At 43.7% G+C, this 25,737-nt stretch overlaps 1 protein-coding gene across 2 annotated transcripts in view; it reads left to right on the top strand.

Moving 5' to 3' along the window:
* Positions 1–15,147: 15,147 nt before the first annotated feature.
* The window catches only part of KMT5B (lysine methyltransferase 5B), a 30,851-nt gene continuing 20,261 nt past the window's right edge, over positions 15,148–25,737 (top strand). The window contains exons 1-3 of one of the 2 annotated variants that reach the window (XM_074842716.1): positions 15,148–15,845; positions 23,730–23,975; positions 24,785–24,932. In XM_074842716.1, coding sequence (XP_074698817.1) covers positions 23,816–23,975; positions 24,785–24,932 — 308 coding nt within the window. In that variant the 5' untranslated portion in view covers positions 15,148–15,845; positions 23,730–23,815. Of the gene's footprint in view, positions 15,846–23,729; positions 23,976–24,784; positions 24,933–25,737 lie in introns of those variants that run through there. The other variant, XM_074842721.1, reaches the window with a different exon arrangement.

Genomic DNA, 25,737 nt, shown 5'->3' with positions numbered 1-25,737 from the left:
CTTTTAACTTGCAAGTTGTATGCCCCGTATTTTAAGGCATCAAATTATACTGCCATATTGAGGATTATTTAAGCAATCCCAGTAAGTAGGTCAGCCAGTAATTTACTCTTGGTTTATTAGAGGGTGCTAAAATAAAAGAGCAACACCGTTATTTGTTAAATGAACAGCTGGACCCAAATTGTTGAGGGAGAAAAACCCATTAGTTAAGAAAGTGTTTTGTTAAGATTTCTAGCGTAAAGGAAAGTATGGCAAAGTCTTTGTTTGCCACACAAATTTGTGTAGCAAGCAAACACAATTAGAGCAGCTTCTTTTGCACAGCAGGTTAGATTAAGCATCAGGAGGAACAATGCAGAGAAGAGCTCTGTATGACCCAGGGGACGAAGATGGAGGATGCATTTGGTTTTGTGTAGCCTGATTAGACTAGGTTTTTCCCCAACTGTGTTACCAGTCCAGAAAGCTGCCACTGGAAGAAAGAGAAAAGGATCCCAGTCAGATTTCTTTATAATCACAAGGAAGAATCATTCAGTTATGCATTTGACATATATAAAAGCAAAAATTATGAAGCTGTCCTCATGAAACTAGAATAGCCTTCTGGCACCAGACCTTACATATTTACTTGTGAACTAATCTCCAATTTCCCAGTGTTCCCACTGGAAATTCTCTCCAGTACGTCAAATGAATTTTAAAGAGAAGGTATTGATTTTGATGCGTGGCTGTAGGTAAATATGTAAGGCTAGCATAAAGCTTTTAAAAGACACTAACTGAATGGCATAGAAGGGGTGAAAAGGGCAAAGAGCTGGTCTTAAAGCTGTCAGATCAAAGCCCTAACTCTTATCCTTCCTTCTGAAAGCAGTATCAGCAGCTCCTCCACATGAATACTCTGTGGTGAGGGATTTTCATGAGTTTGGATAAAGATGAGGGTAATGTCCTTACTGTGCATCGTCATCCCCAAAAAACTGTCACAGTCACCCAGAATGGGCAATTGTGTATGTTCATACTTAGCATTCATAACGGAGGTAGATGGTAATTCTCCTGTCTCAGTTATTTTACAACAGTGCAACTGTGCCTGGGCTGTGGTGGTGAAAAGTTTTGCTGATGTTGGCCTCATGGTAGCTCTCAATTACAGTTTGTCTTTTCCTTTACTTAGGAACTTTGCTCCTTAAAAACAAGTTTTATTCATGAATCTAGCTCTAGCTGGCCTTCCTCAGTGCAAGAGACTGATTTCAGAAGTTCAGCTTCCCTTTCCCCTTCTCTCTCCCTCACAAAGAAATTTTTTTCATAACCTCCGGAGCAAAAACATCATTAGATTTCCAAATCACTGCTAGAGGGTTTTATTGGAGGCTTAACTTTCCAAAGGAGCCTGCAAGAAATCACAAAGAGGGTTTTATTAACAGCTAATTAAAAGTATCCTGGTAAATTTTCATATTTATAAAAATGCAAAGGTCATGTTGCTCTGCTATAGAGCAGAGAGAATTTGGGGCAGTGAGCAAGAAGAAATGGGTATTCAGAAGGTCAATATTGGGACAGTCCCTGGTCTCTATTTAGTTCTCAGTTTTCCAAGTTCATAGCTTGTGGTGGATAACAGGATGTTCCTATTAAATATTGGTGAATGTTAAGCAGTTACAGAATACATTTTTGAACATGTTACAAGGACCAGCTTTCCACAGAAGGCAGCATGTCCAAGTCCCCACTGTTCAAAGCATTAGGAAACTTTGGGCAAATGCATGCACACAGGCATCCCCATTTTTAAGGGTTCAGGAAAAACAAGTATAGACTCAAAATATGCACTGAAAGTCAATAAATTAGGGCTGTACCAACCTGGTGGGGGAAACACATTTCATCACGAATTCCTCTTCAAGAAAAGTCCTAGATCCTTCTCTGGCAACTGTCTTGTGACTGAAGATCTATTAGCCCAGATACCTCAGACAGTCTTGTAAGCAGCTGTATCAGTCTCTCTCCTTCAGGCAGCCAAGAGTCAACCCATTCAGGACATCATGCATCACATTCCATCTGATAATCCAGAAGCCAGCAGAGATTGCACAGCGCAAATAGTTGTTTCCTGAGGAAAACTCTGCAGTCAATGGGCAATCATTATCAGTTGGAAGTTCATGTCTAGTCCTAAGGCACAGCCCTATGAAGAACCCACAGTTCATATGACATCCTTCAGGTGGCACAAGCACGGGCTGCTGCCTCATCATGTTCTCCAAATTCCTAACCTAACTTCATTGCTGACAGCTGTGGCCACCTTCTCTGTGCCCAGGCCCTGCTGCCAGCAGGATATTGCACAACTGATCAAGCAAACCAAAACAAGAATAAGAAAGAATAAGGCCATTAAAGAACATGTCTAAGCATGTCAGTACTTCCATGGTCAAGAGAATCGGAGAGAGATGACCCAAAAGGATCAGTGTTGACAACAGGGAGCCAAAAAACTAATGCAGTCACCCACAAACTACCCAGGCTCCAGAGAGTCTCCTAAAATAGGAGGATTAAGAGTAGAATCATAAATAAGATTGCAGTCTGTCCTGTGTACCTACTGTCTCACCACAAGACGTTACGGAGACACATGCAATCCATTAATAGATTCCCTCTGCAAACTCCACTTCAGAAAACCTTTTGCTTCCAAAGAAACTGGAATTTTTATATCAAATCATCTCACCCACAAGATACGACAAAACCTTCCACATCAAGAAACAGATAGATGAACAGCTAGGCAAATGCAGCTGGATTTGGCAAAATGTCTGCTATATAGTCTGATACCATGAATCCATCTCTAAATTACTGGCTTATGACCTGTGGAGTTTCCATTCCCTTACATAGCAGAGGAATATGGGCTAGAACATGCTCTAGCAGAACAACTCAGTAGCACAGCACTTAGACACTAGCCACAAAATGCTGCTGAAAAATACACCAAAAGTAGAACCACCCCTGTTCGTCCTGCAAATACCACTTGTACTTTAATCAAATAGATTTTTCTGCCTTGAGTAAACAAACGTATGAGGAAAAACTGAACAGCTAAGAGAGGTTTGTTTGGTTTTTTCCTTTTTAATGTCTAGTTTAAGGAATAAATAGATCGCTTCTAGACTGATGACTTCTCAGTCAGGAAGGGCCATTTGGTTTTTAAGAGCTTACAGGGACTGTAGCTAGACCACTGCTGCTTGCTTGTCAAATGTAGTTGTCACTTAAAGTTTCATCCCCAATACAAAGCAACTGGAAGAAGAATGCAAAAAAGGTATTTGCATTTCTCTGGGAATGCAGAAGGTATCACCTGAAATCCACACACAGAGCTTAGGTTCAAAGATGCAACAGCCTTAAAGTATTGCCCAACCTGAGGAGCACCAGATGGTCAGAGCAGCTCTGGAGGGAGAGGCCATCAGTGTGGAGTGGCCTCTTTGGGGCAAGGATGCATGAGACTGGCCAGCCCTGTCCTACTAGCCCTGCCTGCTATGCCTAATGGATACTGGATGAAAAGGAAAAAGACCTAGAGAACAGGTTAGCAGTTATTATGGGGTGCAGTAAGCCTGGCAGACTGGGGACCATATACAGACTGTAGCCTCCCAAAGGAGCTGGTGCAGGATAGGATCTTGTGAGCTAGAATTTTGGAGTTCAGCATTAAGCTTCATTTGCAACCCAAATATCACTTTAAGCAGGTTTAAAACTTTTTTTTTTTTTTTTAAGCATCTATATTTTAACTGAAATCATTGGTCTGTTTGTGTATCTATCCTTTCTGGACAAAAAAGGATGGCGGAAGCCAAGAGCATACCTATATCAGATATTAGGTGCTACTATGAAAAAATGAAAGCAAATTTATATTATTTGACCATATTGGAAATAAGGCCTATCAGGGAGCTATAGTAAAGAACAAGTTCTGGTTTCAGTCGTGCAGTCCTTTAAAGGGGTTGCTCTTCCACACCAGCTCTTCTGCTTTCTTGTGGAGATGAACACACTATCAAAAGCAAAGCTGGACTGGAAAAAAGGATGATTATTCTCTGCTTCCCAGTTTCAGCATAGAAGCTATTTCAAAGTGAAGAATAAACTTGCTGTATTTCTTGAGGCAGCTGAGGAAAACCTTCACGGTTTGCTGTCAAGGTACACTAATCCCTCTGCATTCAGCACAACGCTGCACATGCAGCAACATCTTTGGCAGCTGGGATTTACACACAGTGCCCTTTATGCACAGGAACACAAGGCAGTCCTTAATGCCCGATCTGGAGCCTGGAATTCTGTTGTGAGTGCATAAGGCAGAGTCTATCAGCCTAATTAGACATTTAATAAGGCATTGCTCTTACCCTCAAGGTCCTCAGTGAAACCAGGGCCTTCCCACTGCCTTCAACTTTCCCTAAAAAAAATCACAAGCTGTACGCATCCTGCAGCCACCTAGACAGCTCTTCCCTGCCAACTCCCCTGCCATGTCGCCTACAGATTTGAACCTAGTCGTCTTTCCTTGGGACTAAGCATTTATTAGCTGCCTGGAAGCCAGCAAGTAGTTATTTTTTCCAGGGTAATTGGGATGTGAAGAAGGCTGTATTGATAAATTGGGCTCTGGACTCCCTGAGAACAGTCACTCTCTGCTCGTGGCAGGTCAGGCTGATATGACCTTTGATGTTGGCAGATATCTGTTGGAGAAGCAGCTTTCTGACAGGATGGTACAACAGACTTCTGAGAGCAGAACTACAAAGTTCCTCTTCGTGTGAAAAACCACTGACTAGAAAAGCCAGGGTCTCCTTAAAAGAAAAAGGGGCTTCCCATCAACATTCAGAAGTTTCAAGGAAAGTTTCCCTATCGTCAGATGTTCTCTTGCATTCAGGTAGTAGCAATGAGGAAGGACAGCAAATCACAGACAGGAAAAGCAAGAGCCATTTGCTTTCTGTATGTAGACATGTGTGCAAGCATCTACTCTGATCATCCATGCTCTCACTAACCTTGAACATGAAAACTCCTTGTTTACCCTGGTGCATTACTGAAGAAGTTTCTCTGTTCCCCTCCACCTCCCCTCAGAGGCATCTTGGAGTTCTTCAAAGAAATAAATGGGTTTGGCATTTAAGTGACTGGCCTTCAGCTACAGACTCAGAGCCCTGAAGTATGTGAGCCAGACCTGCCCTCAGTCTTGGGGCACAGGCTGCTTCTTTGTCAACACTTCATTAACGCAGTATCTGCACACTGGGGCCTCCTTTCTCCTGCTGGTAAAACTATACCCTCCTATAAACCTGATCCAGCTCTTCAAAACCCGCAGTGATTTCAACAAAGATGAAAGTGCCAAATCAACCTTCATCTTGCAAGACCCATCACCTGCACTGCTACCGCCATGGTTACTTCTGTCAGGAAACTGAGAAGAAATGTCAGAAAGTCACATCAAATCAACGAACATATGTGGGTATGATCTGCATTTGCAATTGAGGAGCAAGTCTCCAGATTATAGCTTCAATACTTTTACTTTTAGATGGTCTGAGCAAGAATGACAATTTTTGTCTCCTAATAATACTAAAGAACTTTTTTCCCCAGCTCAGATAAAAAGCTGGATGAAGGTCTATTCTTCCTCTAAATAAAGGGAGAAGAGGAGAATGTGAAAGGCTGAATTTCAGGAGGACCTTTTACTTCATTTGCAATGCGCTTTTAAACACTCTTAAATCACATAGCAAACTTTTGGGGTAGATTTCATTAACTTCCTGATAGGTATAAAAAAGAGGATTAGAAAGACAATGAACTAATAGAGGGAGACAGGACATTAGTGAAGTGTTTCACAGGCAAAACTAGAACGCATTGAGGAATCTGTCATCCCAGTCCTTCCCTAACCTCTAATGGCACCATTTTCAGCAGAAGGAGCTTGCGTTTTCATAATGCTTCCTCCTGTAAACTGCTAGCACTTCACGACTAAGTGGAAAAGCAGCCAGACAGCTTTTGAGATTGACCAAGAGAAAGGTGTCTTCTGCAGAAAAACAAAGTCAGAAGAATAGGCAGGCACACCTAGAACACATTATACCCCAATTTTTTGAGTTCGATCCCATCCTTCTGTCATTAAAAGTAGTAGCCCCACTCACCAAGTTCAGGGCTTGCAACACTGTCTCTTACTTCTGCCATTTTGCGGTTTCACACCAAGGCCAAAGTCATCAGGATGGAGCCCATAAAGGAGAAAAAAACCCTTTCAAGCCAAAAACTCCTTGTTGCCAAAGTAAAGCCCAGTCCAGATGTGTTGGTGATTTCTCACTTGCCTGTATGGAAAGATGCGTATAGCCAAAACTTCCATCTCTTGCCTTCCATTCAGCCTCAATGACTAACAGAGTCTTTCCAAAGCTTAGAACAAAGCCATCAAGCCACCTTCGTATCCATCCATGACAGTAGCCAGATGCTTTTCTCCAAACTTCAGTTCTAGACAGAACTGAAAGGAGAGTAAAAAGGCCATTTCCAGTGACATATTTCAATGTGTTTTACAGTCAGCAGGAAGCAGGTCAATTATGACAGCTCCTGAAGTAATAATAACAGAGGCAGATTTATTGCATTGCTCTTTGGAATCCAGAGAGACTTTCCGTCATATTTAAGGAAGGATGTTATCAAAGCTGTAATTCCATTGCACTGAGATATATATTCTTATCACAGGCACACTGAGTGAAAGCCTCAAAAGTAAGCGTAGACAAACGAGCTATTTTTCTTTCCACTCTGAGTAACCAAAGTAACTCATTATCTATCCCAGAGACTCCAGCAGAACCCACCACTATACAAACAAAATAGCTAACCGGGCATTATGACCAAAATTTTCAAAACCAGCTAGAGACAGAGTGCCCACTTTGTGACATTTTACAGCGATCTCTAATTACAGAAAGAGCAGAACAACAACCTCTCTCAATCAGCCTAAGCTTGGCACCTTAAATAGCTAGTGATTGAGAAAATCAAAGGGAAAGTCACAGAAAATTCCATCTCTACAGGACCTTCATGGACCTCTCCTGAGGCTGAGAAGGTACTTCCAGGGCCAATGTCCTGTAAAAGGGTGTGACGCTCCCATCTGCAGAATTGTAAGGGTGGTACAGCAAAGCAAATACGTTGCACCCATAGAATCGTATCACCAAGGAAACACCAAGATTGGTGTATGTCTTTCTACCTCAATTAAAACCAAAGTGGTTTTTCCCACATAACTGATAGCTGGTTACTGTATCCAAATGCCTAACAAAAACCCGCTGTCTTTTAAAGAGAATTTTTTCTGGCTTCCTTCCAACCTGGTCTCAAAGCTACCTCTGTAAGACGTTAGCCTCCGTCATAACAGAGATGCAATAAAAAAAGATGCTCAATAGTAGCACATATTAAATCCTGAGCCATTTTCATAGCATCATACAATCATAGAAAGAATGGTTTGGTTTGGAAGGGACCTTAAAGATCATCTAGTTCCAACTCCCCCTGCCACGGGCAGGGACAACTTCCACTAGCCCAGGTTGCCCAAAGCCCCGTCCAACCTGGCCTTGAACCCTTCCAGGGAGGGGGCAGCCACAGCTTCTCTGGGCAACCTGTGCCAGGGCCTCACCACCCGCACAGGGAAGAATTTCTTTCTATACCTAATCTAAATCTACCCCCTTTCAGTTTAAAACCATTACCCCTCATCCTACCCCTACACCCCCTGATCAAGAGTCCCTCCCCCCTTTCCTGTAGCCCCTTTAAGCACTGGGAGGCCACTCTAAGGTCTCCCCAGAGCCTTCTCTTCTCTGGGCTGAACCCTCCCAACTCTCTCAGCCTGTCCTCATAAGGGAGGTGGTTTTCTTCTGTTGCAGATGTTGATAAATCATCCAGTCCAAACTTACTTCAGCTCATACTTTTTTATTCTTCCCCAAAACAGATGAATGAAGGAGACAAGGACAGAATTTTTTAATTCCTCATCCTTCCCTCCCCTAAATTAACCTCTTGCGTGCTTCTGAAATGTGTAATCACATTGTGGAAGACAACCTTTCCCCTTTCCAAGTAAGTCATGAACACAGTAAATTTTGCTTGATGGGAACACTGCAGAGATGCACTCATTCTTTGACAATTGATAGAAATGCTCCATTTTTCTAATTTTTAATTTTTTTTTTTTTTTTCCGGAAGAGGAAAGATTCTTATGCCACCCTGGGACATGAAGTTAAAATTACAGGCACACAAATTATTCTCCTCTCACTGCACCATTGCTGGCTAAAGCAGCCTCTCTGGAAACAATAGCTAGAGCTTGAGGTATCCACAGGGAAAACAGAACATTGTGCTTGATTTAATGTCCTTCTCAAGGGATTTACTCTTGGCAAAGTGCCTGTGTGGTTTCTGTCAGAAGGGATACATGATTCGCATGTGGATCCAGCGCTCACTGTGAGGTAACTCTTTAGTACGGATAGAGCATAAAAGGAGTCAGCGTCCCATGAATTAAAAAATAAATGCACCTGAAAACCACCCTCTATCAGGAGGAAACCAAAGGCCTGCCGGACTCTGGTAGGAGAGGGAGAAACATGAATATCCACGTATCTCTCCAATATAACCAAAAGCGGTGATAAGAAGAAAATACTATTAGGTTCTACAATGAATAATGAGCAGAACAGTGTCAGTGCATGAAAATCTGCAAACAAAAATATGAAACAAGCATGTTTTGGGGTCTTTTTTTGCCCCTTTTCTGCTCTTTGGATCATTTTAGAAACAAACACTAGTTTTTCTAGGTGTCACATAATTAATACAGGTAATTTATATGGACAAATAATGCCTTGATCAGCATGCTCTGCAGTACCCATCAGAAATTTTCCACGATCCTGTACTTTAAAAACAAAAACAGAACCAAAAACTTTTATAGTAACAAAGCTTGCAAGGTAAAGAAATGTGTTTGCTTCTGTTCTACCACTTGAAACAAAGCATCCCATTGCTGTCCACGTGGCTGAAGACTCTGTTCAGTAACAAAACTGCAAATACCATAATTTTGGATTTAGGAATCTGTAGTGGATGAATGAAATTCCTTCCTTCCCTATAACAGGTGCAGTCCAGGCAACTCAGAGAGACTGCATGGCAGAACCTGGTCCCCTGCTACTTCCCGTGGATCTACAGATAATACATAGTACAGTGTTTCTTTTGGTAGCCATTCAGATTAGATCAGCTGTCACAACCACTTCTGTTTTGCCATTTAGAGGAATCGGGGGCAGCTCACTGTTGTTTATGGAGCAAATCATCTCAAAACTTGCAGAAATAATGCAGGAACAGGCAGAAATACTGTACATCATAACTCCTTGGGACCCCACAGTCTCACAGTGATTTGCCAGGCTGTACAGGGAGGAAAAGCCTGGCCATAAAAGGGACAAGTGAGAGGTGTTGGTGCATAGCACTCGTACAGAACTAGTAGCCTTCCTTGTTGGTATGACAAAAGAAAATTAAAAATCCCTGTCGATATAATAAAACTCTGAATGACAATGGAGCTTTGGGAAGATAGTAACAACTCCTCCCTCCAAAGCATAAAACCAACGGAGATCAATACAACTTAAGGGTGATACCAAGCTCTCAATTTTTTTGCACAGCATCCTCCATATAAACTGGGTCCGAAGTAAGCAAGTAAACATGTAGAAACAAGAAAAAAAAAAAACCCAATCAACCTAACTTCAGTTTGGCAAGGAAAGAGGTGGATTCAGTTACAATTTGAGAGGAAATGAAGGAGCCTGTTTCAGAACTGACCTGGAAGTTGCAAATCATGGACAGACTGTGGTCCAGCTGGTCATCTGCTCTCTGTATAATTCTTACACAGTTAAAGGTAAGCAAGGAGAGTCAAGCTTTTGGATATATGCTACTATGGATCCATAAGCAATTTTAAAAGCATCCAAAGGACAGCATTTCATTCCAGAAAGTAGGAAAAAAGGGGAGGCTATTTTTTTTTTTTTTGAAACAGCTATTTTTTTCCTGTCTCTTGATGCTTTTCTGTGCGTTTGTATAATATCTAACATAGTGGGATCCTGATGTGATTGGACTTTGTCCATGACACTGTAAGAGCAATAACAGGCTTACTGAAATTAGTAATGACTTCAAAGGGCTTTGCTTCAAGGCAGTGAACAATTTATGGAGCCTGTTTTGCTTCAAATTCTAACCTTTATTTTCTGTACAAATATCGCCTTACTTCTATTCTTCAGTAGAGACAGGTCACTCAGACAGACGCTGGTGAGGGAAAGCAGGAGTAAAGCAGTATTTGTTTGGTACCAAAGCAGTATTCCTTGCTAAGGACAGTAACTGCAGCACTCTCCCAAGGACTGGCAAAATCTAACTATCACCAAACAAAACTAATCTTGGAGAAGAGAGAAGGCTGGAAAGGTTTTCACTGGAATCTAGCTGGCATCCAAATATTCACTGTGAGTTCCATTGAGAAATTCTGTATCTTTATCAAAAATAATATGCAGAGTTATTTGCAAACGAATTCTGATTGTTCCCTCCTGCAATTCTTCATCATTTATTCTCACTCATCTCCTTTCTCCTCTCCGTCTACAACTTGCATTACTTTTTGGAAATGTATCCCTTGTTTGAGAAACAGGATTTAATATCGTCCTCATCACCTCCTATTTTGGGGGGAGGGGGGAAAAGGAATGGAAATTAATATTATTTCATTTGCTTGCATATGCTCACACGTTAAAAGGGTGTGGTAAACCTGCGATCCATAGTGAGAAAATTTTCCCTTTCACCATGCAGGAATTTTAAGGAGGAAAGGAAGGGTTTTCTCTGTGAAGAGGGATAGTGTTAGGAGATGGGACAGTCTCTTCCCTGTACACAAAGAATTTTGGTTTCCAGGTCCTTTTTCTAGTCTTCTGGATCTGTTGCCTTCTTCCTAAACAGAAAAATCCAGTTATTATTAGAGATAGCACTTATTCCTGTTTAGCACCCATCCCTCTTCTTTTTGTTTTAGACATAGACCAATGTGCACAGAGGCAGTGACCACAACACTGAGTGACAGAGGTTCCTGGATCAGAAGGTACTGACATTACTTTGGGGGGGGGGAAGGGGTTGCCGACGACACAGGGGACGACCCCAAAACAGGACATACATAAACCTCTGCAGGTATTGATCGGCTTATTTTAAAAATAAAGCGTTGCTGTTGATATGTGCTAGTGGAGAAAATCTGCCTTCACTGCAGGCAGGGAGCTGAGCTTTTATACTCATCATTTCTGCACCATGCCCCTGTATTAGAGTCACAGAAAAGATGCCTATAATAATGAAGAAATACAAACCTCCGTATTTTATAAATAACAATCTGCAGACCCTAAGTGAATACAAGGATGTAATTCACTCCAGGATTTCTGCAGCTGTTAATAAATCACTCAAGCTGCACTCTGGCAGCTTATGACATCAGCAGATCCCCTCAAGTGAATTACAGCCATTAATTTACACAGAGGAGGCCATCTATCATCTATTATTGACCATCTGCTACTAAGAATATGTGTATTTTTTATAAATTAATAAGATTTTGATAGAAAACATCTTTAACTTTATTCCTATATACATTCATTTGTGATGTTCAAAACTCTGGGTTTGTAATTGTCAGTGAAACCTGACTTGTGACATCAGCCAGAGGTGATGACATATTGATTGCAATGGTACGCCTCACAGCAAGTTCAGCCAGGCACCGTGGCTAGTGCTTAAGGTCACGCTCCTGCACAGATGGAAGGGATTGATCCTCTCAAAGATGTCACAGGAAGATACTTACCCGTTCAGCATACAAAGGAAACAAATTCTCTGGGTGCCCGTGCCAATAGAAAAGTGTCATTTGCAATGTGAAACCTGTTACCCCTTTGCACAACTTCATTTCTTCCCAGCAGTAAAAATAACAGCGACAGAGCATCTGTAAACAGAAGATAAAACATTACCATAAATGAAAGATCAAGCTCATTACACCTGATGATTTACTTCAGCTCCTTCCTCGTATTTCTTTCTGTTTCCTCATGCTTCTACCTCAGTGGGTGATATCGCTGGGCTATCGACAGAACTGACAGTAGAGATTTGGGCACAGTATTTCCAGCTTAAAATTCCAACATAAGTTATATGTAAGTTATAGCACAAAACATAGTTGTGCTTTAAAACTTTCACAGCACCAAGGTGCCTTATAGCCTGGCAGGCCTGCTAAAGAGCCAGAACATATATAACAACTCAGCTTTGTCACTGGCACATAAACATTCCCAGATGTCCGTTTCAGAAATGCTTACGCTGGGTCTATGTAAAAGTACTGCAGAATAAAAGTAAGCAAAAAAACCCCAAATGCCTGCGTGGCTAAGTAAAACTGTCAAGCGGGTGACGGACTTTTCAACTGTAGTTATATGTTTGTAGTCCTCCAAATTACCCATTGCCACAGTATTTAAGTCAGATTTGCAAATAAAGTAAGAATGGACATACAGGCATACAGGGACAAACCACCATTTGCTCAGCTAGAGCTGTATCTTTTTCAGCTTAAGCTGGATTTGGCTTCCCATCAATGGCAAGGTTTTGTTGCAGGGGTGGTTTTGAATAGGGAGGCTTAGGGCTGAGGGCTGGATTCTGACCCTGCAGCTGTGGGCAGAGGTCTGGACCAGCGCAAAGCCCCAGAGATTGCGATGCAGCAGCAGCTTCTGCACGTAACTCAAGTCTAAAGTTCAAGTTTTGCTTCTTAAAGATATGGTTTTTACAAAACCACTCATCACATAAATATTTTAATAACTACAATTTTTCAGTGAAAACTGAAAAATGTTTGCGATATTAAGACTGTACTGTCAGAGCATATACGGGATATTGGAAATGTAAAAGCTACTAATCCCAAAGTGGGAACATCTACAAAATCAGCAAAAGGGGATTTTTTATAATTGTAACAATTTAGGAATACTACTTTGGGAATTAAAGACTACTGATTCTTGCCAACGCGTGCTGAAATAAACTCATCCATTGCCTGGCGTATGCTCAAAATCTTTCAGTCTTATAGAAAAAAAATTTTTTCTTCAGAAAAAAATTCCCCAGCAGAAGTCACAAAAATCACCCTAGATACAGAGTAACATGCGAGTGAATGAAATTTTTACACCTTTAAAAAATAATGCCATCATCACCATCCTTTGATAAGCAATTAGAAAACAATAAAAGTTTATTATCTGAGACCTTTCATGTTCAGGTGAGGGTTAAGCCTGATATGGTAGTATTAATTTAGGAAGTGGAACTGATGTTGAAACTATCTATTGGTCTTTCACAATATAAAATATAATAAATTTCTGAAATTACATTTATTGGAGCTAGTCACCATGTATCTGCTGGTTTCCAGAAAAGACACTGGCACTCAAAATTCTTTAACATAGTAAATTTATTCCTGAAGCGTCCTATCACGATTTGACCACCCAACTTTCTTCTTTCCAAAGACAGCATTTTGTTTTATTGAGTGAAGCACCTACAACCGGAAAATACTATAATGGAGAAGAAATAACAAACCCAGCCCTAATCAAACTGGAAACAGTGCTTATTTTTTCTTTAACTTTTATAATTGTTGCCAGAAGAGGAAATAAGTTTTCCATTAATGTAGTCTGAAAAAAAATAACATCCTTTCGGACATAGCCAGGGCTTTGTCACCAGGTCACCTGCTGGAGTCTACAGTGGGGATGTAAACAGGGGTTTCTGTGTGCACATGGACTCACCACCCCTTGTTGGAGCTACAGAAAACTCTTGTTGCTGTTCAGAGTGAAGCCAGCATCTTCCAGTCTAGCAACACCTAAACTTACGAGACGACTGTAGCCATTCCCATAAATATACAGAGCAACGTGCTGCATCTATAAAACAATATACAAGCGTTGTTACTAATATTATCGCAGTGTCGCTGCTTGCAAAGCTATTAATAGTCCATACCGGTTTGAAATAAATCTTTCAGACATTTGTTATTTAACTGTAAAAGTCTGCGTTAATCTGGTTTAGCAACAGGGCATGCAAAAATCTCAGCTTCAGAGGCAATTTCTTGTTATCAAATTACAGTAAAATCCATTTAGCTAGCAATTCCATTTGTTGGGACACATGCCATTTCCAGATAGTGTTTCACTTGTATAATCAAAGCAAAATTAAACTCAGTTCCACGCAAAATTATATTAAAAAAACCTTTAGCATCCTACTAGGAGTAAAACTGAGGGTTTCGTATTCCTGGTGAGTAGCTGTTGGAAGATGTTACATGGTAAATCATGGCAAATCTCCTCCTCTTCTAGAAACATTTGTGGTTGCCTTAAAATGAATGCAAATAATCTAAAAGCGGCTAGTAAATTTATAAAAATGAAACTTGTATTTGAGAGCAGTCCGCACTGTAATCAGCCTATCATATGACAAGAGACATAAAGGGCAATACGGAATATTGTAAGTACGTAATAAAACTTCTGAACTTTGAGCAGAAAAACGTTTGCCTTCGAGTTTTCCAACTCCTGCAAACGTAGAAACGTTCAGCGGTTATTGCATGAGCAAGTTTGGGGTTTTTTTTCTCCACAAACGCGTTTAACCGAGCCCGTTTCTGCTCAGGGGCGGCCTCGCGCTCGCCACCCCCCGGCTCTGCGGGTCCCTCAGCGGCGGAGCCACCTTTTGTTCGGTGGGGGCTGCTCCCCGGGAGCACCCTGCGGCTCGCCCCCACGCCCGACACGCGGGTGGGGCCCCGCTCCGCTGCCCCCGCCGGCCCGGCGCGGGAGGTGCCGTCCCAGCCCCTCCAGGCCGCGGAGGCCATTTTTAAATGCCTCTGCCGGGCAGCGGCGGGGGGAGCAGGTGCCGCAGGCCGGGAGCTCGCCGAGGCGCTGACCCCGCGGTCGCCGCTCCCTCAGGCGGAGCGCAGCGCCCCGCCGCCTCCCGCGCCCCACGGCGGACGGGGCGCCTCAGCCCGCCCCGCGGAAGGAGCAACGGCGACCACACGCCCCCGCGGCGGGGGAGTCCCTGGCATTTAAAGGGCAGCAGCGGGCGGAGGGATCCCTCCACCGCGTGAGCCGGCCGGAACTTCTTCCCGCACACACGGCCGGGCGGCCGAGCCGCGGGGCGGCCCGGGCCTTGTTTTCGTCTTCGCGAAATCCCTCCGCCGCAGCGCAGCGCCGCGCTGAGCGGTCATGGGAGCTGCGGCCCGCGCTGTCCCTCCTCCGCGGGCGAGGCGCGGCGGGCGGCGGGCTGGCGGGCTGCCTCTGCGCCCGCCGGTGTGAGCGGCGCCGGCGGGAGGAGGCGGGGAGCGGCGCAGGCTTGGGGGGGGGCGGGCGGCGTTTCCTTTCGAGCGGTGTATCCTTCCGCGGCGGCGCGCGTAAGGCAGCGCCCGGCCGCGGTGTCCCTCCGCCGCCAGGAGCGCAGGGGCGGGCAGCGTCTCCCCGGACGGGGCGAGGAGGTCGCGGGTCTTCGCCGGGGAGGAAGAAGAAACTTCGGAGCGCGGCGGCCGGTGCGGCGGCCCGCGTGGCTCGGCAGCCCGGCGGAAAGAGGGCTCCCCGCAGAGAAGAAGGGAGAGGAGGAGGAGGAGGCGGCGGCAACGGCGGCCGGTCCTCGCCGCCGCCCCGCGGGGTCTCTGCGAGGGAGCCCGGGGGACTCTTTCTCGCGGGGCTCGGCGGAGGGATCTCTAGGCGGCTTCCCCCGTCGCCTCCCCCCTGTACCGTTCGTCCCTCGGCGCCGCCATCTTGGATTTTAATCCGCCATTTTTTTTCCTCCCCCCACTCGGAATTATTTTTTATCACTATCGCTGCTTTTTTTTTTTCCCTCCCTCCTTAATTTTCCTCCCCCCTCCCCCGCCCTTCCCTCTCTCAGTCTTCTCTTCTTCCCCCCTCCACCCCTTCCTCCCCTTTTTTTCCGCTCGCTCCCTTCCCTTTGATGATTCATTTTCCCCCAGTGGCGGCTGGGGCAGCGCCGGCGGCGGCGAGGGACCCAGCGCGGAGAGCAGCCGGGAGGTGAGAGGGGGGGTGTGTGTGTCTTGGGGGGGGGGGGGGGGGGGGTCGCGACTCGCGTGGGCCCTGTGAGTAGGGTGCCCCCGCGCGTGGGAGGCGCCAGGGGCAGCCTGTCAGCGGGCGGTGAGGCGGGGGCGCCCGGGGCTGTGCCCCGCAGCTGGCGGGGGGGGCCGTGGGGAAGGGTCCCGGTGCCTCCCGCCGCGGGCCGGCCGAGGGGAGGGGGGGGGGGGGCAGCGTGCGGGGCCGCCGGCGTCCGCCGCCGCCTCGGGCAGGGCGAGGGCGGCTTTGGGCGGCGCTGACAGACGGCCCCCGCGCTCCAGGGCGGCTGCGGGGAGGGGGGGGACCCGCCGCCGCTCGGAGAGAGGGGCGTCCGCCGGCGGGGCCGCCTCCCCGCCGCACCTGAGGGCCGGGGGAGGCGGGGGGCCGCGGCGGGGCCGGGCCTGGTGGCGGCGCCGGCGGGCGGTGAGCCCTAGGGGGCAGCACGGGGCCGCCGAGGCGCCGCCCGGCCCCGCTCCCCGGCCGGCCCCGCTCCCCCCCCGCCGCCCGCTGCGCCCTTGGGGCGTTGCTGGGGTTTGCGCCGGTAGTTTCAGCGTAGGGGAGGCGTGTGGGCAACTCGGGCGGAAGCTGGGGGGGACTTGGCAGTTGGCGGCGCTCGGGCGGTCAGTGGTCCCCAGGGCACGGCTTCCCCTCTGTGAGCCCTGGTCGGGGTTTTAACCCGGGTTTGTACCGTTCTGAGTGACCATTCCGGGCGCTGAGCTCGCTGCAGTTAGATCGAACCGCCTGACATCGTGGGGGGGGGTTCTGATTTATTATATTTTTTTCCCCATTGCGGACTATACGCTTTTAAGGAAGGGGTTAAGCACATCTTTGTCTAGCGTTTATATCTGAAACTTTAAAGTCAAATTATCTCCAACGCGTTACTCTGAAAAAGTAAAGATGGGGGGCGAGAGAGAGAGAGCACGTGGTGTTTTGTTGGCAGTATGAGAACCTTAAGTATATAACCTGCTGTAGTTTTCTGGTGAGTCGAATTCAGCACGGGGCGGCACATATGAGATGGCAATCTGATCAGAGTGTTCAAGAGTGTAACTATAAATATATAGTGTGAGGTTTTAATCAATTAGGTTAAAATGTGTTACAGAACTAAGTTCACAGAGTCATGTCCTGTGTCCGTAACCTGGTCACTATAGCTGTGCATGCATCCTCTTCTCTTTTCATTAAAAAGGAACTTTTGTCGTGAATTCTTGAAGCCTTCTTCCTTGCAAGTAACACTGTGTGAGAAAATCAAGACTGACTTGATTGAAAAACGGGATTTTTTTGTTTTATCATGCTATTTTGTTATTAGAGCCAGATAGACACATACAGACATCTCCGCTTTATACCCGTTTGGGTTCACAAGCTGGAAAATAAGACTTATTTTAAAGCAATTACTTAATGCATTTAACATTAAATGAATAAGTGGGATGATGTATCCTTGTGCGCTCAGTAACAGGACTGAACAGGGCTCTTGAATACTTGCTTTGCTCTGTTAGCACTATCCTGTTGCAGGACTACAATTCCCAGTATTCTTTTCACTTCAAACACCGTTGTGCTTTAATGCAACAGACAGTTGCCCAAATTAACATAGTAAGTGTAAGGTATAACTTCGGTATAATGTTCTGCTGCTAACCAGTGAATGCAGAGCTGTGGTTTGAGAATGCAAAGCATTTGGGAGCAGTCCCACCTTAAGTGCTCCTGACCCCGTCCCTAACCTTGTGTCCCGTCCGTCCCCCCCACCCCGTAACATCCTCTTGTACCGTGGCTCAAGCCAGCGAGGTTCAGACGTTTGTGGCTCTGCAGTTGTTTGGGTGGCACAGAGGGAGGATGGCATGGATGTGGGCACAAGCAGGCGAGGGGGCTGCAGGGCTGCTTTTGGCGTTACGCTGGTTTGAAGTCTTCACTGAACTGTAGTGCTGTTTGTGCCGGCTGTGGTGGGGCTGCCCTGAGCTGCTGGGTTCAGCTGAACCTGTGTAAGTCCCATAGCTAAACTGTTCCAAGTGCTGATGCTTCTCCTTCCCCTTTCAGTGCTCCTGCTGCAGCTCCTCCAGTACATTCTCTCTTGCTCTAGCGCTCATTGGATCCTTTGCTAAACCTGCTCAGCACATTAAACCAGCAGAAAATTACCTGCTCCCCCCCCCCCGCTCACCCCGTTGGGTTAATGAGGCTAAATTGCATTATGCAGAGGTCCACTGAGCTCCGGAATTGGTGGAAATGTTTGTGTGGCAAGGGAGAGGGAGGAGGTTCTCCCTCTCCTGGAAGCATTGAGTTTGTGGATTGTCTCTGAGAGTCTGCTGAATGCTGTGGTTGCTGCAGTGAGTTGGGGGGGATCGTGCAGGCTTTAGGGTGCTTTGCTCAGCCGGTTGTTGAGCTTCATCCTGAGAGGGCACGTACTGGAGGAAGGGGGGCAGGGGGTAGAGAAGGGGCAGGAGCTGCTGAAGCGCTTCTGTATGTGCGTTCCCTCTCTGCCACGCATTTGTGCTGGTACACTATTGCTTCTGTGCCTGCATTGTACTTGGATTAGTATCCGAATCGACACACGAAAATCACGTGTCTGCAAAAGAACTGGCACAAGAGAAAGTGGGAATGTACAGACTGAGCTATTGATGGGGGATTGAAGCCTGGGTTTGGGTCACTTTGGGATCCGTGTGTGCTCTCACAAACCTACATCCTGGGCTGCACTTCTGCAACAGTTTGGACTGACCTGAGTCAGCCTCCCACGTGCTGCTCTTAGCCCATGTCCAATTCTGCACCGAGCTTATTCAGAGAACTAACCAGCTGGAAAGAAACACTCAAAAAACAATTTTATTTTATTTTTTGTTTTTGGCTGGTGGTTTGATTTACTGAACTGGTTCATCCCAGGGGCAAAGAAAGTCAAAAGCGGGTGTGAAATCAGGTGGCTAAAATAAGTATCTGCAGGGGTGGGACTGAAGTAGCCCTTCTTGGGTAGCTTTTATCCTTTGAGGAACTGCAGCCTCAACTCCAGAATATTTGAAGTCCTGTGGGATCACCTGACCTTTCCTTAAGATACAACTTTGACTACAGATTGTGGAAAAGTAAACTCCAAATACCTTTTTTTTTTTTTTCTTGTCACCTTCTGTGGCTGCAAAGACCTCTGTTCCATGCCTGGTTTTGCTGTGTTTTAGTATCATCAGTAATAATTTGTAGTGTAACACAGAACATTAGGTTCCTGTTTAAAGTGACACTGTGCATTGGCTTCACTCCGTCTGTGAGCCAGAAGCATTCTGTTACCTCCCTTTCCTCTCTGGCTTAATGGTACTTGTCTGAGCTGTCAAAAACAGTAACCAAAACAAGGTTTTAGGCTGTTTTGAATAACTCCTTAAAGCTGTGCAAGTTTTCATTCATCTTTGATTTTGCTCAGTCTTTCATATTCTTAGAAGCTTGAATGCTTTTTAGGGAGTGGGTGGGGTTTTTTGTTACCCAGATGGGGTGGCTGTAGCAAAATCAGCTACAGCCTGGTGGTCCTGTAGAAAACAGGTTGCGTAGTTTTGCTCTGCTTCCCAAATTCAAAGGTCTATTGCTTTTTTTAGAGTTATCATTAATGAAACATATATCTTTTCTCTTGATACCGTTGATTTGTCCGGAAAAGCTGAGGCCGTGGTCATTGGGTCTTTTGTTTTGGTTTTGTGTCCTATATTTGCTTTAGGCCACTGTCTGAGGAAGACTTTTTTGCAGCTATAGTTAGTTAAAAAAAAAACCCAAAACACCAAAACTGGTTTAGATGTTTGAGTTCTTAAAAAAAAAAAATCAAGAAACTGTATTTTAGAAGGAGGTCCTTTGCCTGCCTGTGTACTGGAGACCATGGGAAAGGGGAGGATGACCCTGCCTGTTAGGAAACCTGATCCTGGTGTCTTTGCCTGTGTCCTGGAGAGGGATGAACAAAATCCAGTGCCTCTGTTTAGAAGCTGTCCCTGTCCTTTAAGTAATAAAAATTTATATGCAAAACCTGTGTTATGGAAGGCTAAACTAAATGGTACTTGAATTTCTTATGGTTACTGATGTATGTTTGTATGGTTTAAGGTTTTATTGATTTGGTTTTGTGCAGCTTTTTTCCCCCCTCACAAGAAGACTTTTCTGAATTGACAGATTTTGCAGATGAGAGCCCAAAACCTGGGAAGCTCAGACAGCTTTTGAGATCCATTTTAACAGCCACAGAATTTCTTTACTCAAATTCATAGGGATTTACTATACTTCCCAGTATAAAAGGGGTAAGGCTTTTCTTATGTGATATAAATCTGAGTGGTACTGTTTGATCGGTCTGGCAAACACTTCTGGATAAATCTGGCTTTGTGAGTATCTTAGGAGATGACAGCATTAATCATGTTTGTGCTTCAGTTGTTGATTGGTGCTTCCGAATGTTACTGAAGTGTAAATAATGCTCAGAAAGTGTATTAATAGGTTTAATAAATGTAGAACCAGGTAAATGAAACTTGAGTTTTCATTTTTGGGAGTGCCGTTGCAATGAAATGCTAAATTCCTCAATGAGAGGTGCCAAATGCAATTGAGCTATGTTTTGGCACTTGAGGAAATATGCCTGTAAAACTACTGTGATAGAATTGGGAAAGGGAGTATAATTATAGAGAGTTGTGGTATACTTAATAAAGGGTTAAAACAGCAGTGCAGACATTTACCTTGAAATAAAAAAGGTCTGTTGGAAACCCTAATTGTGCTGGTAAACTTACCAGTATAGATAAACCTGAAGTCATAAGTGATCCATGCATGATGTTACATTATTTCATGACGGAGCCCTTTAACAGGAATTTCTAAGTATGCAGATGTTTAAGTATATTCCATTTTTTTCTTGAATAGGAAGATCGCGTTCATCCCTTCCTTTTCTCCCTCCGTTTCTAAAGAACGTGTCAGCATGAGTCTGATGTAGAAGGTATTGAGAGCAAATCACATCTGAAGATCACATGGTGGTGATGAGTGGGGCATCTCTTGCTCTCTTTTAGGTTATCTGTTGGCACTAGGAGCTGTGATACTCAGAAAGGAATCCTGTCTGTTGGTTCTGGCTTTTGATAGCAGTATTTGTGTATTGGGAGAAGGAATAGAGGCTGAAGAAGCACACGTGCAGTCTTCAAGTTTGTTGTTTGGCTGGCATTAGAAAATCAAAGGCAGCAGTAGATGGAGACAAAGGTTTTCTTGCTCGTTAGGCTGCTAGGCTCAAATAAATAATGATTTTTCACAAGAATACTTGCTAGGCTTTACTAAATGATGTCTGATTTTGCTTGGGGACCACTTCTGTTGTCATCTATATCAATATATTTTGCAGCAAAAGCAAGTATTTCTCCTCATGCTTAGTATGGTTTGAGTATTCTTCTGTGTCCAAGTTCCTTCTTACCTTTGCTGCCATACTTTCCTAGTCATCGCTGTATTTGCTAGGCAGAAGTGTGTTCACACAGGTAGTACTCACCCTCCCCAAGCTGGACTTCGGAAAGATCAGTTTCCTTCTTTGTGCAGAGTGTGCCTTTTTCCAGCTGGAAGTGTAGCTACTGTACCTGTTAATTGTCAGAAACACTACCATATTGAATGTTTTTCCTCCCGATTGTTCCATACCAGCATTCATCTACAGTTGGGACTTCATGCTAGATTTCCTTTGCCTGTACTGCTCTGGAACTGTAGCACGCCAGAGTGTAGTTCACTCCTGGTTTACAAAGAGACCAAGATTGAATTTAGTGGAAGTCTTTGATGTAGTTTCTGTTTTAATGCTCTTTATTACCACTTGTACAAAAATGAGGAACAGAGTTTAATTAGCTTATGTAGAGCCATAAAATTGATTGAGAAGCAGAAAGGGAGGTTTAAGAGTGAATTTGTCATTAAGTGTTTATGTGATAGTGCAGATCTTCACAGGGTAGCTGTCTTCTGAAAGAAGTTCAGGTGGGATGCTTAACAATACAGTTTTGGGGTTTTGTTATGTTGTTGTTTGATTGTTTTTTTTTCCTTTTTAAATGTGTGCTATCAGGCAAGCTCTATGAAGGAAAAAAAAAAGCCCCGCATTGTCTAGGACAATTAGCTGCAAGATTTCCAAGGGTGTTTTTTTTTTTTTGGAGGTACTATGTAAAAATGTCTGTTTCTACGTGTAGCTAAATGCAATGATTAGGGTTTTCCCCAGCAAATTTTCAGTCTGGTTCGTATTCTGAAGGCTGTATCTGGTAACTTCCTAAAGAATGCTGTCAGTATGCAGAGTGACTTCTGTATTCTGGTCGTCAAACTGTTTGGTTCCAGCTCTGTTACAGAGCTATGTAAACGCTTGCTGGTCCAGTAAAACAGACGTGTAAACCTTTTTAATCTTGAGGTCAAAGCCAATCCCTTCTATCACCGGTAGCAGGAAAATCCCTTGTCCACTGATAGTTTACCTCATTTTTTTTTTTCTTTGTGTTGAGGCAGTCGTTCAGGCAGCTTTTCCTCAGTAGATTCTGCAACACTTTGTCGATAATCTGACTGTCCTTCTGTGACAATTTGTAAAAGATTCTAAAATCTGTAGATTTCTGGATGATAGTTCTAGTAAGATGTTTGAGCCAATACATCTCTTAAGTCACTTGCCTCTACTGTTTTTCTCTAATACCTCAATCTTCTGAATCTCTGTAAGTAACTAAGTTACTAATCATCTGGCCATAAATATTGCTGTAGCTTTAAGTAGCTAGGTCACATAGGTGTCTAACACAAATCCCGTATTTTGCTACTCTTAACTGATTAAAAGCAGTAATTCTACAGAAGACGGTATTTCAAAACATCTGTTATTTTGTTGTGAATTTCTTCCCACCAGATTGAAATGCCTGTTACTTGATGCCTGTTATCTGCTGTGAGCAGAGCATTAATGCTCTTTTTTTAATTACAGTAAAAAGAAAAGGCATGATTTATTTCTTTATGAGGAAGCAGTAGGGAGGAGGAGGATTTAAAACTAAGTAAATGAATTACTAATGCATAAATGCAATTGTAAAATAATTGTGTAAATCGGTGTTGGATTTTTTTCCTGCAAGTTGTACAGAGATGCAACTGTGTACAAAAGCATTAGTAGCTTTCTTATTTATGTAAAAGGCATTGAGGCTGCAGACAAAAACTAGCATGTGCTTTGCTGGCCATTTATGTACTGTGAAATTTCAGCTGTACTTGTGACCCCGCTTACTACTGGCCCATTGAGCCAGGTGTGTTTTGACTATTTTTTGGTTACGTGGAACAGTAAAAATAGTAGCCTGGGTCCTCTGATCATCATTGAGGGGTTTTTGAACTCTGCTTTTTAAATAAAGATTTAACATCTTCCCCCTGTTCAAAAAATGGTCTCAGTTTTGTGGTTGGGGTTTTTTTTTCTGTTGGTTTTTTTTTTTTTTTTTAAACTGTGTTCATCTTTAGTTCTTGGAGGATGTCTGTATATGCTGTTCTTTGCTGTAGAGTTCCAAGGTTACAAGTTTTAAGTATTAGGAAATACAATCTTAATTCGGTGTGTATTTGAAAACAGTCCATTTTTGGAGTCACAGAGCTGTGCGTGTATGTGTATGTGTATCCATGTGTATGTGTGCCTATATAAATACATAGGTATATATGTGTGCATAGTCCAGCTCTTAAAATTGCATTATCCTTAGCAATTCATCAGCTTTAGAATGCTGTCTCTGCTTCCAGATGTGGTTGTGAGTTCTAGGTCAGTACTTCAGCTGTGGATATCTGTACTTGCAACAGTTCCCTGTACTAGTGCTCATGAACTGCTTTTCTTTCTTCCTAATGCAAATGTAGACCACCATCTCCCCCCACCCTCCCTTTTTTTAACTTTTTGTTAAAATCTCTGTCTTGGAAACAGTTTCCTAGTAAGTTCTAATCATGTTTATGTTTTGCTTTCAGTTGGAATTGGAACTGAAATTATTCATCCACTTCTCCAAGCCTTTTGAAAAGTGACTAAATGCAACTGAGTCAGATTGTCTGTGGGAATGAAGTGGCTGGGAGAATCCAAGAACATGGTGGTGAATGGCAGGAGAAGTGGAAGCAAGTCGTCTAATGACCATGCGCAGAATCAGAACAAATTGCAGCATGCGGGAAAGGAGAATCCGAAGATGGGCAAAAATGGAGTTGAGAGAAGATCGAGCAGATGTATGTATCTGTTTATGTGGCTGAGCACTGTATGTGATTCATCTATCAGTTTGCAAGTCAGGCTTCTGTCTTAATTCATGAAGGAGGTCTTCATTCAGCATGTAGCTATTACCAGAAGTGCTAATTACGTTTGTATTTGTTGGATGTGTTAACTCGCTTCAGGAATATCAACCTCTTAAGTGAGAATAACTGGATGTAAATTAGTTTTGAACTGGTATAAGTATAAAATACATGATTGGCACTAAGTGAGACCTAATGTGGTTGGAAGTGGATAACATAATTAGAGTGACTAGCCCAACTTTTAGTGAATGCACACGTAGAAGTAAACCCCATTTTGAATAAAGTCACATATATCAATAGTCATTATGAAACAGTTTTAAGGAACATGACTTTTTATACTTGCTATTGGTCTGGGATGAACAACTAAATACAAATTCAGAATAAGTCCTTTCAGGTGTGAAATTTTCATGGCTTCATGATGTTTATAGGTCAGAAACTTCAGAGGCAGGTATAACTGAACTGTGTAGTCTGGAGAGATGCCTGAGGTTGGGATGGGGAAGAGAGAAGAAAAAATTACTTGAAGACACCCCTAAAATATGTTCTAAAATACTTTCTCCGTTGCCTGCTACAGAAACGAACAAAAGCAAGAGTGAAAAATTAACTGTGCTCCTGCTTCTTCAGATAGGTTATAATCTTCCTTAATTGTTCTATATTTTTTTGTCTCCAACCTGTGGCTGTCAGTCCCTGAGCATAGCTGGGCTTTGTAACATTCCTTAAATGATATCTAATTTATGCTCTCTTATTTGCAGGTAGCGGTGCTTCAGGATTTGAGGGTCAGAGTCGTTATGTGCCTTCCTCTGGAATGTCTGCCAAGGAACTGTGTGAAAACGATGACCTAGCAACTAGTTTGGTTCTTGATCCCTATTTAGGTTTTCAGACACACAAAATGAATACTAGGTAACTTGTCTTTATTTTTCTAGAAAAGAATCGCTCTTCTTAGTTGATGTAATCAGAGCAAAACTGTGGAATTTCTTGCATGTTTACAAAAGTCTGAAAAAATGGCAATTTGTGAGTAGCTTGTGCCTTTAAAACGGTGTTGCATGTGAGACTGGAACTCGGAGCTCTGTGGCAGCGTGCATTTGCAGTGCTATCAGGTCTTTCTTTTAGCCCTCGTGTTTATGCTGTAGAACAGATGGTTAATAGACACAATTTCGTAGCTTAAACAGTTAACCAATCACAAGTTTTAAGCCATCAGTCATTTGAAATATTTCAAAGACAGAAGTTAGTATTTGGGGACTTTTCGACTTTTTATTTCATGTGCCTGGGTGCTTGCTTTTTTTTTTTTCCTTATAACATCACAAAGATATACTTCCTGAGCACTTCAGCATTGGTGCTGCTTGATCTTAAGTTGTTGCAGACCCGCACTGAAGGAATGCTACTCAGACGTGTCTGTATGTATAAGATAAATTAATGTGCACGCTGGTTACGTGCTTACCAGAATTGCACATACTTTTGTACCGTTACGCACCTGTCTGAATGCTTCTGGTCTAAATTCGGTGTGGTCGTAGGGTTTAGTTGTTGCATGCTTCTTCCTGTTCTATAGACGTACTGCTGATTATAAGTCTATTCTATAGATCTCTATTAAGCTTTTGTTTGCATACAAGATTTGTGTTGCTAGCTTAATGGAGAAGCTATATACAAATGATACGTTTCTAAGGGCAGGAACTGTGTGCTTATTATTGTACAATAATAAGAGCTGGGG

This window comes from Strix aluco, chromosome 16 (assembly GCF_031877795.1).
Source record: "Strix aluco isolate bStrAlu1 chromosome 16, bStrAlu1.hap1, whole genome shotgun sequence".
In the NCBI taxonomy this organism is placed as follows: Eukaryota; Metazoa; Chordata; class Aves; order Strigiformes; family Strigidae; genus Strix; species Strix aluco.
The sequence above is the reverse complement of the archived record's forward strand: the minus strand, read 5'-3'. Positions and strand labels throughout refer to the sequence as shown.